The sequence below is a fragment of the Solanum verrucosum genome, unplaced genomic scaffold (genome assembly GCF_900185275.1).
Source record: "Solanum verrucosum unplaced genomic scaffold, falcon-dt-bn FXZP01000153.1, whole genome shotgun sequence".
Classification (NCBI taxonomy): Eukaryota; Viridiplantae; Streptophyta; class Magnoliopsida; order Solanales; family Solanaceae; genus Solanum; species Solanum verrucosum.
The window spans coordinates 1,156,846-1,173,345 of record NW_026020426.1 but is presented as its reverse complement, the minus strand read 5'-3'; the positions used below and the strand labels follow the sequence as shown (position 1 = coordinate 1,173,345).

Sequence of the window (16,500 nt, the reverse complement as noted above, 5' to 3'; positions counted from 1 at the left end):
AAGATCGGACCTGTAAAGTCTGGAATTGACATTTACATTTTTTGGATCAATTGTTTGTATTAGACTAGCCATTTTCAATCTCTCAACGAGTTGGATTCGACTTTCTACCAAATGAGTAAAGACTCGAGAAGATTTCTTCAAAAACTCCTGACAAGAAAGATTGTAATTATTTCTTGAAGATGGAGGTACTTGGTGGTAACTGGAAGGATTTTGGCGAGTAGGTGCTGGTGTTTAGAAATTTTGGTATTGTGGAGCTTGGTAGATATGAGGGTCATTTGGGTAATTTGGCAATGCAACTTGGCAACTTGATTGAGCATTTGAGTAATTTGGCAATGGAGCTTGGTAATTTGGATGATTTGGTGGTGGAGTTTGGTAATTTGGTTTGATGGGGTAAGGATTTTGTGGAGCTAAAGGGTAGATTTTGGATGGTAAAGACTTTCGAACATTGAGACCAGCATGCCTCTTTTGATTTTCGGCTTGATTCAAATGAGATAGAGGAAACATCTTCCATCTTCCTCCTCAATAGCCCCGAGGATTCATCTTGGGGAGTCATTTGGATGATTTTTTTGGTCTTGAGACCGTCTTCAATAGCTTCACCAATTTTGACTATCTCACTGAACTTTCCTCCTAAAATGAACAACATCCTATTGTAGTACTCCGGCTCTTGAATGCGCACAAAGACTTCAATAATCTCTTTCTCGGTCATGAAAGGTCTAACCCTTGCAACCTCTCTTCTCCAATGGTAGGCATACTCTCAATAGCTTTAGTAGAATTCTGTTTGATTCTCTCCAAAGAGTATCGATCGGGAATGAATTATATATTGTAACCAAACCTTTCAATGAAGTCTTTAGCCAAAGTGTTCCAACTTGGCCACTGCTTGATTTCTTTAGAAATAAACCATTCCAATGCTTCTCCTTTTAGACTTCGTCTAAAGAGTCGCATCAACAAAGCTTCATCTTTCCCTACTCCAATAAGTTGATCACAATAAGCCCTCAAATGAGTCAAAGAATTTTCAACTCCACTAAAAATGTCAAATTTTGGTACTTTAAAACCTTTTGGAAGCTCCAAATGTGGATGGCAACACAAATCTTCATAATTCAACCCCACAATGTCTAGGGTGTATTGAAAGTCCTTCATTGCATTCATGACTTCCTCTTTGATGCCTTGGTCAACCTTTCATTTTATGACCTTCCACTCCTTCTCCTTCTTCTCACAATCATCGAGTTCAATATGTGTGGTAAATGGAGGGTATGATTCTGGCGATATTGAAATATGACAATCAGTTTTTAGAGGAATGGGTTGAGTGGTAGGTGGATTTTGGACAATTTGAGTAGGGGTTTGACGGACCGAAGGAATATTCTGGAAAATGTTGGTATTTGGATTTTGAGGAGTAGGTAACTTTTGGTGTGAGGAGCTAGCATGATGTGTGTTAAGGGTGGTTAAGTCGATGATGGAAGGTTTTGGATTCGTAGCGGTGGACGAATTATTTGGAAAACGTTCGGATGTTGGATTCGAAGTAGGAAAATGGAGTGGAGGTCTTTCACTGTCTGGAGTAGGAATGTTGGCAACAATAGCCAGATTCGTCAAATCTCGAGTCTTATCCATTTCAGCCCTCATTTCAGCAATCTGTTGGAACAATTGTGCAATCAACTTGTTCTGTTAAGCAAGGATGGGGTCATTCACAGTAATTTCGGTCAAATTAGTGTTATCAACATTTTCAACCACTTTTCCTTTGCCTTTTGACAAACATTGGTCGGAGAAGGAATCTTTGGGGTCTTTAGACCTTGTGAAGTATGGATGTCCAGCCATTTTATCAACACATATCAGTTTTGAGTACCTGGTAAAGAAAAATAACTCAAAGACAAATGTGTTAGTCTGTGTCGGTAATAAATAGTACAAAATATCACACACATTACTATAAACACATAAGGGTTGCTTCATTTGAAGATAAACTAGCCCACAAATATAGAGAAATGACTAAATAGACAGGAATTTGTCTATTTGATTTTGAGATTAGTGAATCAGAAATGTCGACTTGAGTCGAGACAAGTGGATTGTATTGTCATACTTCTGATTTTTGATTGAGATGAATTTCTCATCTCATTGCAAGAGTTGGAAAAGATAGGATTTCTCAAAAATGGGGACCGAGCCTTGAAAGACTGCATACATATCTCTCAGAGGAGAATTCAGGTCCTTACGTAGTTCAACCTTCCTTTTTGACTTGCGACAAAAAATCGACCTTTTTCGAGACGGGAGAGTAAGGATTTGAAAGTGAAGTTCAAAATATTTGTTTTTGGAAAACTAAAGACTCGAAGAATATTTTGGACGCACTTCCGATAGTAACTTAATATTTGTGCTTAAGGGATTCTAGAAAATTTCCAAAATAGTAGGCTAGAACATCTTCAAACAAAGCAACATATTCACATAAGCAGTTATAACACATAAACAATTATTACGCGTTTTAAACAGATATGTGACCCTTTTGTGTCAAGGGTAGACCTAATGATTTGAAGGTTGTATAACGTTGTTTGAAACATCCCATTGCCCCAAAACTCAAATTTATACAAACTTTATAAATAAATTGAATGGGGATACATAATAGGTGAAATGGATGCAAATAATCAATCCCACGCAGGGGTACAATCCTAAACTATGCTTCCATGGAAGGTTTTTCTTCTTTCTTTATTTCTTGTCATCTCTGGATGTCCATCCCTTCTGAGTAGTAACTTGTGAAAATCCTCCTACGACTAGAAAAAGCTATTAAAATTTACTCTCAACACCAGGGGACAGTAACTTTTTCAAATAGCATATACATTCTTCAAATTTAACACATAAGTATGAACGTCCTTTTAGGCCTAGGACGTTTTGGACTCAAGATAGTCTTTCTAAAGGGCTCAACACCTTGGGTGTTGGGTCATCTTAGTCCAATGCACTAAATTTTGGGATTGGATTTAACTCTACACTAGTTTGACTAAGAGTGAGCTTTATATTTAGTGGATCGGTGACCCAAGCGGACTACTTGGGCTAGAACAGTTAACGATCGTTGACCATCCAGTGGCCAACTACATTCGCCAGGGTGCCCCGAGAACAATTTGGTTAACGAACGACTGTGGCCCGCATAATCGTCCTTTAAGTAAAAGTGAAAATAAGTGTCGTTTGATGGAATATATGTCATGCTATGAATGCAGCAGTTTAATAATACGGAAAATTAAACAAATGAGCAAATAAACAACAAACATTTAGCGAAACAAATTAATTTGAAGGTTAGAACCCAATTCAAATCCTCGGCAGAGTTGCCATTATGTTTTATATTAAAAAATAGAAAACGATTGATTTTAAGAGTCGCCACTTAATTTTCAAAAAGAAATTAAGAAAACTGATATTTTCCAAAAAGATTAAAACAGAAATATAATGAAAATATTCAAAGGGGTTCGGGGTTCTTATTAGCATTTCGGGAATGGTTTGAAAGCACCCAAAATGCTCGCTAATATGCGGTTATCCGGCAATTAATTATTTGGCTAAACGATTTTAAGAAAATACGCATACTTGAATAAATAGAGATAACAACTTAACACTTGAAATTGTTTTAAAGGGAAAGGGAGATAATATAAAGATATTACTTAAGTACTAGATATTTCAAAATAATTCAAGTGATAAAATAAGTAAAATTATTTTGTCTTTAGGAAATCTCGAAATGACTATCTGTTGGGGAAATCGAATTAGGTCAATCTTAAAATTGAGTAGCAAATAAATAGTTAAACAAATACGAAATAGATAAAATAAAGAGAGAGTGTGTGTGTGTGTTTTGGGCCCAAGTCTGATTTTATGTCCGTCTGGGCCAGTACTTGGGCCTAATTTCATTTTGTACCTTTTAGCTCATTTGCACCTGTCCTAGACTATCATAAAAATTGAATTTTCTTTTGGGCTTTAGGTCCAATTTCACATGTCCTAAAACTAACATATGACACTAAAAATAAATGGGCCTATGGCCCAATTACAACAAAACAGAAAACAAAAAAAAAAACTGGAACTTTGGGAGGGGAGGGAGGGGGGGGAGGGATTCTCAAGCCCATTTCTGCTCCAATATACACTGGATGTATATCACTATATATCTTATGTATACGACACATATACCGAGGCCTGTATATCAGCTATAGACACATGTACATCAATTCCAAAGACTCGTTTTTGATTCTTCATGACTAGCCGACTCAATAAAGGTAGAATTGGGCCTCCGTGACCCAATAAGAAGATGCAAGGATAGGAGAAAGAGTCCATGAGGACTCGGAGGCATATTTCACATGCACAATAAAATGAAAAGAAAACATAAGTAACGCTCAGAATAAATCATAATAGAAAAATGCAATAGTGATATTTCTAAAAGTAAAACAACAAACCAAAAGAAAAATGATTTACATAGGATAATCAAAAGTAAAGAGCCAAGACTTCTTCATCAAAAAGCTAACAACATGCTAATGAATAGAATCAATCCAAATGAATACACATCAACTAACAGACTAGGAAGTAAATTATTAAGAACTAACTTAGACCATAACACTTCAATTTTATCAAATTGACTCTTATAACAGACATATAATATGAACAACAAATCTCAACTAAACTCTAAAAAAAAGAGAACATTAAATTAACCTACCAGATGATCAAACCAAATAAAAAAAACTACCATCGTAGCCGATACATACTCTGTTCAGTGAACAAGATGGAACAAACGGAAATAGTATCTATAATTTCTAGAAAAAAAAACACATTCGAACTAGACCTGAACAACATCTAAGCGACAGGAAACATGATCAAATAAACAAAAATGGAAGGATCAATCATGCCACAACACAACTATAACAAGGCCAGACTCCATTGATCTAAACAAAATTGTTAATCTAAAACTCGGAGATAAGAGTAAAAAAAGGAACTGATCCTTTGACATCTTGAAAGCATGTGACAAACAAAGAACATTAACTCAACAAAACACAAACAGAGCAGTATCAATGCGCTTAACAAGTGAACAAGCAAAAATGAAAATGAGCACAACAACCAATGAACTCGAGAAAGACCATAAACATAGAGAACATGCTTAAACATGCGATAACATCTTTAGAATGAAAACATACACTGCCGATTTCTGAGAGAAATAAGATGATCAAAACAAGTCATATGAACTCATCTCGGAATCAACAAGGAATATTTTACGATTCATCACTCATTGGAATAGGAATGAAGAAAAAAAAAGGCCAAAAGTTGTTTACCTATTCTTGAGCAGCGTAACTGAGACCAGAACGAGCCGGGAGCTTTCTACGACCACAACGAGATTTCGAGAACTCCAACGAGCTTCGGCAAACAACGAACAAAGAAAAGAGAACCTTTGTTGAGTATATATGGCTATTTTAAAATTAGTATTTTCTATGAATATCTCTCTTCTAGATCTTTTTCATTTCTTTTTTTCTCCAACCTTTATATATAAACTATGTTCTTCCACCTCTATTTTTTTTTCCACCCCTAAACTGAATGTAAAGAGGGGCTTTATATAGAGGGAATTAGGGCAGATTGGGGGGAGGGTGGGGGGGGGGAATCGGGTGAAGCAAATGGGATGAATTTCTCATTTAAAATTCAAAAAATCTCTAAGTGATAAGGTTGTGAGAGCCGGAATAGTACTTATTTCGTACAATTCCAACGGATTCGAGATGATAGCCGCTCGATCTTGGATGAAGGACGAAGAGGTAACACGATGCTTCCACCTGTATCGATTGAGAAAATTATGTACGAGGGATAAGGACGAGGGGAGAACGACGCACGATGGGCTGGATTCGCTGGGCTCGCGTCTGGACTGCTGCTCGCATTTCAGTCACGATTTTTGGGCTCCTGCTATTGGGTTTCACGTCTGGAGTATAAGACACAGGCAGTGGGGTCGGCTGGTGTATGTATTGTTGGTTGAAAGAATTGATGGGTCTTTCTTTTGGTATATAAAAGTGTTGAGTCGGGTTAAGGGATAAAAGTGGGCTGGGAATATTAGTAGGCTGCTTAGAATTTTAATATTGGTGTACGTATTATGTTTTGGATTTGTTTAGTGGAGTTAGAAAGAATGGGTTTGGGCTAGGAATGTGAGGAAATGGAACCGGTGGGCTGGAAGAATTTAGAATGGGTCCATTGAATTGTGAATATAGTCAAATTGAAATTACTTAGCAAACTCGACTAACAAATAAGTAAAGACGAATTAATATAATTACCCAACGAGCTTCCTAATCTTAACGAAATAAAATAGTTAACTCAAATATTAACTAAATAATTTAAAATATAAACTATTATATAACTTAACTAATTAACAAAATATTTAATTAAAATAAAAAAAATTGAGACGATTTTCGAATAATCATAAAATATACTAATTATATATATAATTATGTAAAACATATATATTATCTAAAAATTATAAAAAGTGACAAAATTATTTAAAATAACTTGCAAGCTATATTATTACTCCCTCTGTCCCATTTTATGTGGCACCATTTCCATTTTGGTCAGTCCCAAAAAAAATGTCACATTTCCTTATATGGTAAGTATTTAAAGGTACAATTCCTCTTTTATCCTTGTTGGTCTCACTTAATCTTAAAATAATACTTCAATACATTTAGGAGGAGAGAAAAGTGAGTCTACTTTTTAAAGGGCAATTTGGTAAACATTTTAAAGTCTTCATTTATTTCTTAAACTACGTGCCTGGTCAAATGTTGTGTAATGACCCTCCAGGTCATTTTTAAATTAAAGAATTCTTTCCCTCGTATAGAGCATTCTTGTAGCGACCCCAAGTTATTTATGACTTGCTGGCACTGACTGTTCGGTCGCCTGGTCGTTCGTTAGGGTTTTAGGCCCGTTTCCCTGTTTTGGAGATTTTTATAACTTGAAAAGTTGACTTTGGTCAATCTTCTTGGAAGTCGTGCTCAGATAAAGATTCTGACAGCTAGGTTAGCTTCGGAAGATCGATTTTGGTCTAGAACGACCCTTTGTTCACTTCCCGAGGCTTTAGATGGCAGTTGTGGAATTTGGCTCAAACGATATTAGGTGTGGGACCCACTTTTCATCGAGGAAATCTCCAAATGGAAATTCCGCCTTCATCGTTGAGTCCGAAATATCGTTTCCAATCAGATTCCATATAAGGTTTGTATTTTTCCGACTCTGAACGAGTCCGAAACATCGAAATTTAAGTTTGAAGGGTTGTAGAATTTTGACGCGGCGGTGACGTGGCAGAGGAGTGGAAATCTGGAAATTTCCAGAATTTAGGACGAATTTCGTCCATTTTTTTCCTTCAACTTCAACTTAAGATTGCTCCTTCATTTTGAGTCCAAATTAGGTGCTTCAAAAGGCAAACTTCAAGAGAATTTTGAGGGGAATCTAGCGGTGATCTCAGAAACGCGAGAGGAGGCTTCGTCTGAGGTAAGAAATCGATTTTAGCCACTGCTAGAGTGATGTTCGGATTGAATTGTTGTTGAATTTTGAAATGTGAGATCTTGATCATCTTAGGTCCGTTTTGAGTCATTCTTGAGGCTAACTTATAGAGTTTTTCGCAAGGATCGTCGTGGTATAATCTGTTTGGGTTGAAAGGGTCTCGTTTTTCCGGAAATTGGTGATCAAGGGGCTGCCCATTTTAATTGTTGTGGCTGATTTGCGGTGTTTTAAGCATCTGTTTGTGCTAAATTTTGGGGTATTAGTTTAGTAAGGTATTTGAAACGTTTTCACGGATTCATTTTCAAGATTCCAATTGTGGGCCCCACAATCCCGTTTTAGACCCGATTTTTGGTCCGTCTCCGAAAAATATAATTTTAGTGTCAATATATTCGTAATGACGAGGTGATTAACCTTTTGTTAGTGGGGAAGCATTTGGAGACCGTTCGGAGGGGAAAAGTTCCGGTACCGTGAGTTGGAGCACGCGTGGTCGGCTTTAAGGTAGGCTATGGCTTTCTCTCGTGAGATTGAGCATGTTTAGGCAATTGTTTATTGATTTGCTTGAGTATGGAGGGGTTCGGGTGTCGAGCATGCTAAATTTCTATAATTCCTGCCTTAGACCTTATTTCGGGAAAGTGTTGGATTATGACAGCATGTCTCTTGATATTATTGAATATCCATATCTTGTGGTGTATATGATAATATTGATTTGAAGTATGTTTGGCCTTAGTCTAGTCTTAGACTAGTGTTGCCATAGACTTGCGAGATTTCGGATGTCGTTGGGTAGTAGAACTTTTTCCGACGTCGTTTCGGACGGTCAGCTCCTTGTAGACTGATATAGCAGACTTGAGTCTGATAGTCGGTAACTCAGCTTATGACCTTGTATCCATAATGCCCTGCTTTTCTATTAGCTACAGTACCCGGTTAGAGTCCGTGGTCCAGCTTACTTATGTCCAGGCTTAGCTACAGTACCCGGTTAGAGTCCGTGGTCCAGCTTACTTATGTCCAGGCTTAGCTACAGTACCCGGTTAGAGTCCGTGGTCCAGCTTACCTGTGATCTGGTTTTGGCTACAGTACCCGGTTCGAGTCCGTGGTCTAGCCCACCCGTGCCCGACCTTTGGCTACAGCACCCGGTTCGAGTCCGTGGTCCAGCCCATATAAGTTGACTCATTAGCTATAGTACCCGGTTCGAGTCCGTGGTCCAGCTTGCACGTGGTGTATTCCCAATTCCTCACTAAAGCTTCAGTTTAGTCTTGATTACTCTCATCTGTAGGTTGATGTTTTGGAGGTTGGAGAGATTCCGATTAAAGCCTGGAACGTAATGAGATCCTGGAATATGATTGGGAATGGTTCAGTTAAAAGTCCGGAAATTAGTAATATTGTGATAGACCTTCTAGCTCCATTATTTTACTTTAACTGCTGATGCATCTGCCGGGCTTATGGGGGTCCGTGCAGGTGGTTTCTTTTATTGTGCACGAGCGTAGCCGTCGGGTTTATGGGAGCCCGGCGGAGTTAGTTAGATTACTTGTCTTTGTTGCCTGTACGCTCGTGTACATACCCCCATTTACTACTCTTTGCACTTGATGTGACCCTTTATTTGCATTTCAGTTCACTTTTGCTTATCTTGCTCAGTCGGCCTATGATGCCTACTGGGTACCTTTTGTTTTGGTACTCATGCTACGCTCTGCATCTATTTTGTGATGCAGGTCCGAGCACTAGTAGCCAGCGTTGATCGAGCTTGGAGTAGACTTATCTGGAGACGGGGGTGAGCACACGGCGTTTTGTACTATTTCAGTCTCCATCTGTATATATTGACTTGTCTTCTTCCTTTCGAGACAGTCCAGTCTCTGTTGTCCAGTTTTGGGACTTGTACTCATTTTGTAATAGCTCTGTACTGGTGACTTCCAGGTTCTGGGAGGGATCTTTATTTGTATATATGTTTTGGGTTGCTTTCGCCTGTTTATATTGTTATTTTCCTACTCTTGTTTAATTTCTACCCTTAGACCCATTACTTGTTGTTCCGGGTTACGGGTTGGCTTACCTGCTGGTGGGTTATAGTAGGTGCCATCATGACTTGAGAAATCCGGTCGTGACATGTTGCCACATAAAATGGGACGGAGGGAGTATTATTTTTTATTTTTGGAAATTTTAGAAAACTAATTATTTTAAATCGTTTGATATTGAAGAAGCTCGAAATGACTAATTTATATTGTGAAGGTCCAAAATTGGGTGTCAACACTAACTTCAAGATATATTATTTTAAAATTTTCCAAGTTCTTTTTTTTTATAAAAAAAACTCACAACAAGTGTGAAAATATGTGAATATATATGAATCACTTAAAATTTATCATTAACAAAATAAATTTTATATTCAGTAATATTGAATAAACATTTTCATTTTGTCCCTACACTAAATTAAAGCTAATAACTTATAAAAAAAAATAGTAACATTAATTAAAAGTCCTATTTGTTTATGTAAGTATAAAATTTATTAGAAATTCATCTATTTCACATTTATCCTTTAGTTATAGCATTATAAAATCTCTTAGTTATTACTAAGTATGCAAATGTTATTCACACTCTTTTACATTCTTTAGTTATAATTTTATGAATTCTCATAGTTATTACATTAATTATTTCTATCTTTCATCCTTTCTTATATTAAATTTTGACCAATAATTTTTCATATTATTATACCGCTCCTATATGATAACACGGTGTTGTTATTTTTCTTTGGACGAATCATGTTTGGTTGAATAAATTGAAAATTATTTACAAGTATAAGAACTATATCTTTGTTGGGTGTAAGATAAACACGTGATTATATATATGATCTCACATATAGAATATATTCTTTAATTTTAATTTTTAGATTTTTCGGTAAAAAATGGAAACCTTTCTTGGTTAACTATGGACAGTCAGATTACTATCTTTGATTTGTGGGAAAAAGGACAAATATACCCCCGAACTAACATAAATGGTATCTAAATATCCTCCGTTATACTTTTAGGACACTGATGCCCTTACCGTCTAATTTTTGGTATGTATATATCCTTTTAATTAATGGAGGGACACGTGTCTCAATCATAAAAGTCTATCCAAAATCTATTTATTTTGTACCCATAATTAAAATAATCCACCCAAATAACTAATACCCAACCCAAATTATAACGCGAAATCTTCATATGCCCATTTCAAAAATAAAAATAATTTCCATTCCTAAAAGAACTCAAATCTTGATACCACAGGCCACAACATACATCTCAAATGGAAAGCAACATATTGAAGCATATCAAAGAATCAAATCAGAAACAAAATTAACATTAATAAACTTTCAAATTCCAAAGGAAAAAAAATCAATCTTGGGGTAAGAACTCTCTCTACTTCAATCAATAAATTACAAGCCCTAATATGCTTAAAGAAGTAATGGAATACTTTGAAGACTAAATTGATGAAAATATCAAAATTTTATCAGAAAGGTCAAATCTAAAACCTATCACTATATTAGAAGACAAATTCCAAGATCGAAATGCTTCATAAAAAAATAAATTGAGCACTTTGAGGTCTAGATTGATGAGCAGATTCAAATTTTGTCAGAAATCTCAGTCAACTTGAACGCTTTAATCTTTGCCTAGGTCTATTTCCATGGCAGTTGAAGCAAGACACTTCACTCAACAACAACAACAAATCATTTTAAATCAAGGAAATGGGTTTTCCTACAATACCCAGATGGGGTTCTTCTCTTTTACCGTTGCCGATAGCGGATATTTTTTTTTTGCCCTTTCTGTGCAATTTCGTTCAGACTAAAATTTCTCTTGAAATTTGATATAAGGTTTGATTTGGAAAATTGAATGGGTAACAGAAGTGAAGATTATTGGGAGTGTTTTTGGATTATAATTTGAGTGTGGGTTTCAAGTTATTTGGGTGGGTTTTGAATTTGTTGAGTGGGTATTTTAATTATGGGTAAAAATCAAATAAAATTCGGATAGGTCTTTAAGATTGAGACACGTGTCCCTCCGTTAGTCAAAAGGATATATACATACCAAAAATTAGACGGTAAGGGCATCAGTGTCCTAAAAGTATAACGGAGGGTATTTAGATACCATTTATGATAATTCAGGGATATATTTGTCCTTTTTCCCTTGATTTATATACACGGTCAATCGAGAAGTCAAATATGAGAGCCAACAAAAAGAACATCATCTATTATGTTATAACTTATAAAATAAAAATTAATATACAAAAATAGTTCTAAAAAATAAAATGTAGTTGTCCTCCTCATGTTCATATGACATCTAAACAAATTAAGTGGAATACAAGTCCAAAACACATCTGGTTAGATGACAAAAAAATAATACACAACAAATATCATCTATAAGGTAATATCACTGAGATACGACTAATTACATGATTAAACCTCATCAAATTGAAATAAATATATACATTATTGCATTTAACAAATAATCATTGACCATCTTCATAGGTTCGTGTGAATAAGAGATATATATGACGATCCACACTGAACATTCACAAAAGAATATGCAATCTTATTTTGTGCAAAGCTTATTATTCAAATATTCGCTTAAATTTTCTGAATTGATAATCATGTGCAACGCACGTGTCGAAAAACTAATATTATTAAAAGTAGGAAGCTTTAAAATGCAAAATTAGATTATCATTTTGTTCCCTACACAAAATTATAATATTATAAAATATTTAATTAATCATTAAATAATATATCATGTATCATATTACAAGTGGAAATACCCTAAATGAAAAGTTACATTACAATCATTCATAATATCATATTTTTTACATTTTTAATAAATATTTACTGTCTTAATGACTTAATAAAATTCTCACACCATATATGTTGAAGTAAATTTCGTGTAGCAAAATCTTTAAGACAAAAGGCCAAATAACCACTTGATACAACATATAACACTAATTAAACTGGTTTGCATTTAAATTCAATTAGGATTTTTTTTTCTTTTGCATTATCTTTTTCAGGTGGACAAGAAAGCATTTACGTGTAAATTATTTTAGGTAGACAAATATATCTCAAATCTAATATAAAAGTTGTGTGGAATGTTCTATAAAAAAACACATTTTAAGTATAAGATTAATATTCATTATCTTTAGAAACTTGTATTTTTCGGTATACTTTAATATCTATTTTTATCATGTAACATATCAGTAGAAATTGTGTAGAAGATTTTGATACCGATTAATAGGAATATATGTGCAATGCATGAACCCAAAACTAGTGATATCTATAAGGACAAAGAAATGTACAAGATTATAACATGAGAATGGTGCTGTAACAACTAAGAATCCCCGAAAAGAATAACCTTAGGAGAGTTCTTCTTGAACCACCGTTATGTGGAGAGCTACTAAAAGTTGTGGCTAGCCTTGCTCCAGGAAGTTCCTCATGACTTTTAGCTGTCAAGGTAACAACCACAATATTCTCATCTTGCACAGGGGCCTGAACCACTCTTTTCAAAGTCAACCTTGCTTTATCTCTAGAACCCAGCCATTTGTCATCACTGTCATGTTTCTCCACTTGTCCTATATATATCACAAAGGTAGATAGTTGTATCAAGACTTTTGTTTAACTAAGTAGTTATAGGGAACATAATACATTGAAGAACAATACACTGAATAAAATTAATTTTATAAAAAATATTGAGCCAAAACTCTACCTTAAGATCAACATTTTAACGCAGATACAACACACCACTATATTCTGGATCCTTAAGAATTGTACGCCATTTGATTGTCCCATATTTAAGGACCCCAACTTTAAGAGCAGATTCTTCTTCAGGAGTCCATTTCTGGTTAGGTGCACCCATCAAAGGATTGAGGAAAATAACTTTCCAAAAGAACCTTATTAGAAAACCAATTAATGTGTGTCAACTAAACACATACTCAAAGAAGATAGTTGGGACAACAGGTAAGATCAACGATGAGTTTTATACATCTGAAAGTTACATATACTTGCATAATCAACATTCAATTATTACAAATCAATGCATTAAGTTATTGTCCATGAGCCATGATCTGTACCAACTAATAGAGGAAATGCAGATGAGTGAGCTTACTTGAACAAAATCTTGAAAACGCACAATATTTTTTCAGAAAATGCAACAATTATGTGTCTTCTAAAATCAAATCACAATGATTTGTGGACATTTATTTTTGGGCCGATTTTTTAACTATACAACTTAACAACTGTATTTACACCAACATAGCAATACTTTTTTTTTCAATTATATAGCCATACTTTTTTTTTTCAAAAGTAGAATTTAAATTTAAAAAAAAATTCCAAATCAGCCATGCTTATCCCGATTCCCATAAATTTCTCCAATAATTTTACCTTCCCTAATTTATTCAAATATGCTATATATTATCTCCCATAAATAGAAGTTTCTTACCAAAACAAAACTCCCTTTCTCTGAGAAGAACGACTATCAAAAAAATGCATACCAATAATTTCTCAATTCTAATTCAACACAACGGGCAATGGGACTCATCAAGTAATTATATAAAAAATAATTCTCATGGTGTTTTATTACATAGTTGAATTTGATTTTTCACAAATATCTATTTTGTAATTTTTGGTAGTTATTTGTTTTGTTTAGTTTGTCAATTTTTGTGTAAATTAATTCATACAATTTGGTTGATGTTCTGGATTGTTGAAATTTTGGTGTAATTTCAACAACTTCATATGATTTTGCTGTACACTGATGTGTCAAATTTGTTTTTTTGTTAAAGTTTAGGTTTAATTGGTATGATGTGTGCCGTATGATAGCAAATATTTTATATCAGTAAGTTTGTGATATGTATTTCTTAATTTGTTTTGGTATGTGATCTGGTATAATTTTCGCTAATAACTAACACCAAACAAATAGCCTGATGTATGTTTTGGTGTATTGTTTGGTCAAATTTATATTATCTCACATATGAACATACGTATATTAAAATGAGTGCAGTAATAAATTATTTAGTGCAATTGGTGGTGTAAAAAACTACAAGTTTGACGATCTATGGTATATAATTAGAACCTCATAAATAAAAATATGGTACATATTTTAGTGTATTTTAAGTATATGAATTGGTGTAAATAATAATATGAAAAATAGTTCCTACATTAATTGATGGTAACCTGATTAAATAAAAAAATTTAAAAATTGGTTTAAGGGTATGTAATATTTGACTGTTGTTTTTTACGTTTATTAAATGGTTAAAATATTGGTAAAATAGTTTGGTATTTCTTTGACGAAGAATTTGTTATTTTAAACAGGCAATTGCGTGGATTACAATATTGAAGGAGTTATGTATGATCCAACCACCAAATACGAAGGCTTGATTACAACTATATCTTCACAATTGGGAGTGGACACAACAATTTATCATTTGAAACTCAAGTATTTCGTGAATGGTCCATCTCCACCAATGAAGATACATAACGATATGGGAGTGCAAGTTTATTTAGATCAAGAGAGATGCAATTCAGATTTCTTTTCAAAATATCCTTTATGTGTGACATGTGTGGACAAAGCTATGGAATCCATTGAGTACCAAACTAATATCCAAACAACACATCAACATATTTTGGGATCCAACACTCTATGTTTGACTAACATGGATCCAATTTTGGAAGGTAATATTGAAGAATCTAAAGGAACTGAAATAATTTCAAATCCTCAACACTATTTGGTGGCCGAGGATCAAGTTTATATAAACAAGCAAACTATATTGGAAGTTATGAAATGATATGCATTTCTAAGAGAGTTTTGTTTCATTGCAAAAAGATCAAGTCCTACCTGGTGAGTTATTATATATGTTGATTTTAAAAATTATCAACATATTTTAACAACTTAACATGTATATTAATGCATGAGTTTTTGCAGTTACTATCTAAAGTGGGCTACAGAAAACTGTTCATGGGTTTTTAAATCCTCATGTTTGAATAATTCAATGTTATTCAAAGTGAGAAAAAATCTATGATACACATTCTTGTCCTTTGAAGGACCGGATTCAATCAAAGCGACAATCAACAAGTGGTGTGCTTGGGGAAATGTTGGTTGAAAAGTATGTCGATATGAAGACCACTTACACTCCAACAGACATACAAGCAGACATGCTAAGGATACATGGTATTTCATTGACATACATCACTACTAAAAAAACAGCTTAAAAACGACGGATAGAAAAGCGACGGACGACGTCACTCCAAAAAGCGACGCCTTTTGCCACACTGTCCATCGCTTTTTAATAAAAATAATTATTTTAAAAAAAGCGATGGACGGCATCTCTTAGTCCGTTGCTTTGTTTCGCGGATTTTTGCGCTAAATAAATATATAATTAATAATTATTTATTTAATATATATAGAGACACCATCCGTCGCTTTTTATTAAAATTAATTATATATAAATTAAAAAATAACCACGTTGTCCGTCGTTTTTAATTTATTTTATTTTATTAATTAATTTTTAAAAAAGCGACGGACGGCATCTCTTAGTCCGTCGCTTTTTGGTCAAAATATCTAGTCAACTATTTTAAAAAGCGACGAACAGTGTCTCTTAGTCCGTCACTTTTTGGTCAAAATGTTGGTCAACTATATTTAAAAAAAGCGAAGGATTTAGAGACGATGTCCGTCTCTTTTTATTAAATATCTAAAAGACATATTGTCATTTTCTTATTTTCTTCTCTCGCTTCACTCTTAATCTCTCCCTTCTCTCTCTCTCTCTATATATATATATTGATCCTCCGTCGTCGTCGCTGGTCATTGTCCTCAACCAGTGCTCCACTTCCTAGTCGCCGTCACTGCAGGTAGGGGGGTTAAATTTTAGTTTTTTTTTTTTTCAATTCTAGTGATTATAATTGATTGTTTGTTAGTATATTATTGTTTTTGTTTGTTGGGTTGTGTTATTCAATTGTTAATTTGATTTGATTATTGTTAGTTAGGTATAGATAATTGAAGATTTTTATTTTAGGGTTTTTTTAAAAAAAATGGGCATTTTTAAATTGGGCATTGTTAGTTA

The 16,500-nt window shown here is 34.3% G+C and overlaps 1 protein-coding gene across 1 annotated transcript; it reads right to left on the bottom strand.

Annotated features, from left to right (window-relative positions):
- Positions 1-1,176: 1,176 nt before the first annotated feature.
- Positions 1,177-13,304, bottom strand: LOC125807262 (uncharacterized). The gene is made up of 4 exons (XM_049486976.1): positions 13,190-13,304; positions 12,804-13,020; positions 1,684-1,837; positions 1,177-1,626 (listed from the first exon to the last, which is right to left on the bottom strand). Exons 1-4 carry the CDS (start codon positions 13,302-13,304, stop codon positions 1,177-1,179), a joined length of 936 nt encoding a protein of 311 aa, XP_049342933.1.
- Positions 13,305-16,500: the final 3,196 nt, after the last annotated feature.

Excerpts from the sequence above, each read along its gene's own strand:
- LOC125807262 (XM_049486976.1), bottom strand. The coding sequence starts at position 13,304 with ATGGGTGCACCTAACCAGAAATGGACTCCTGAAGAAGAATCTGCTCTT. Across the intron at positions 1,838-12,803 it reads TCAAGAAGAACTCTCCTAAG|GTACTCAAAACTGATATGTG; the intron begins GTTATTCTTTTC and ends TTTCTTTACCAG. Across the intron at positions 1,627-1,683 it reads CTAATTTGACCGAAATTACT|ATTGCTGAAATGAGGGCTGA; the intron begins GTGAATGACCCC and ends TTGTTCCAACAG.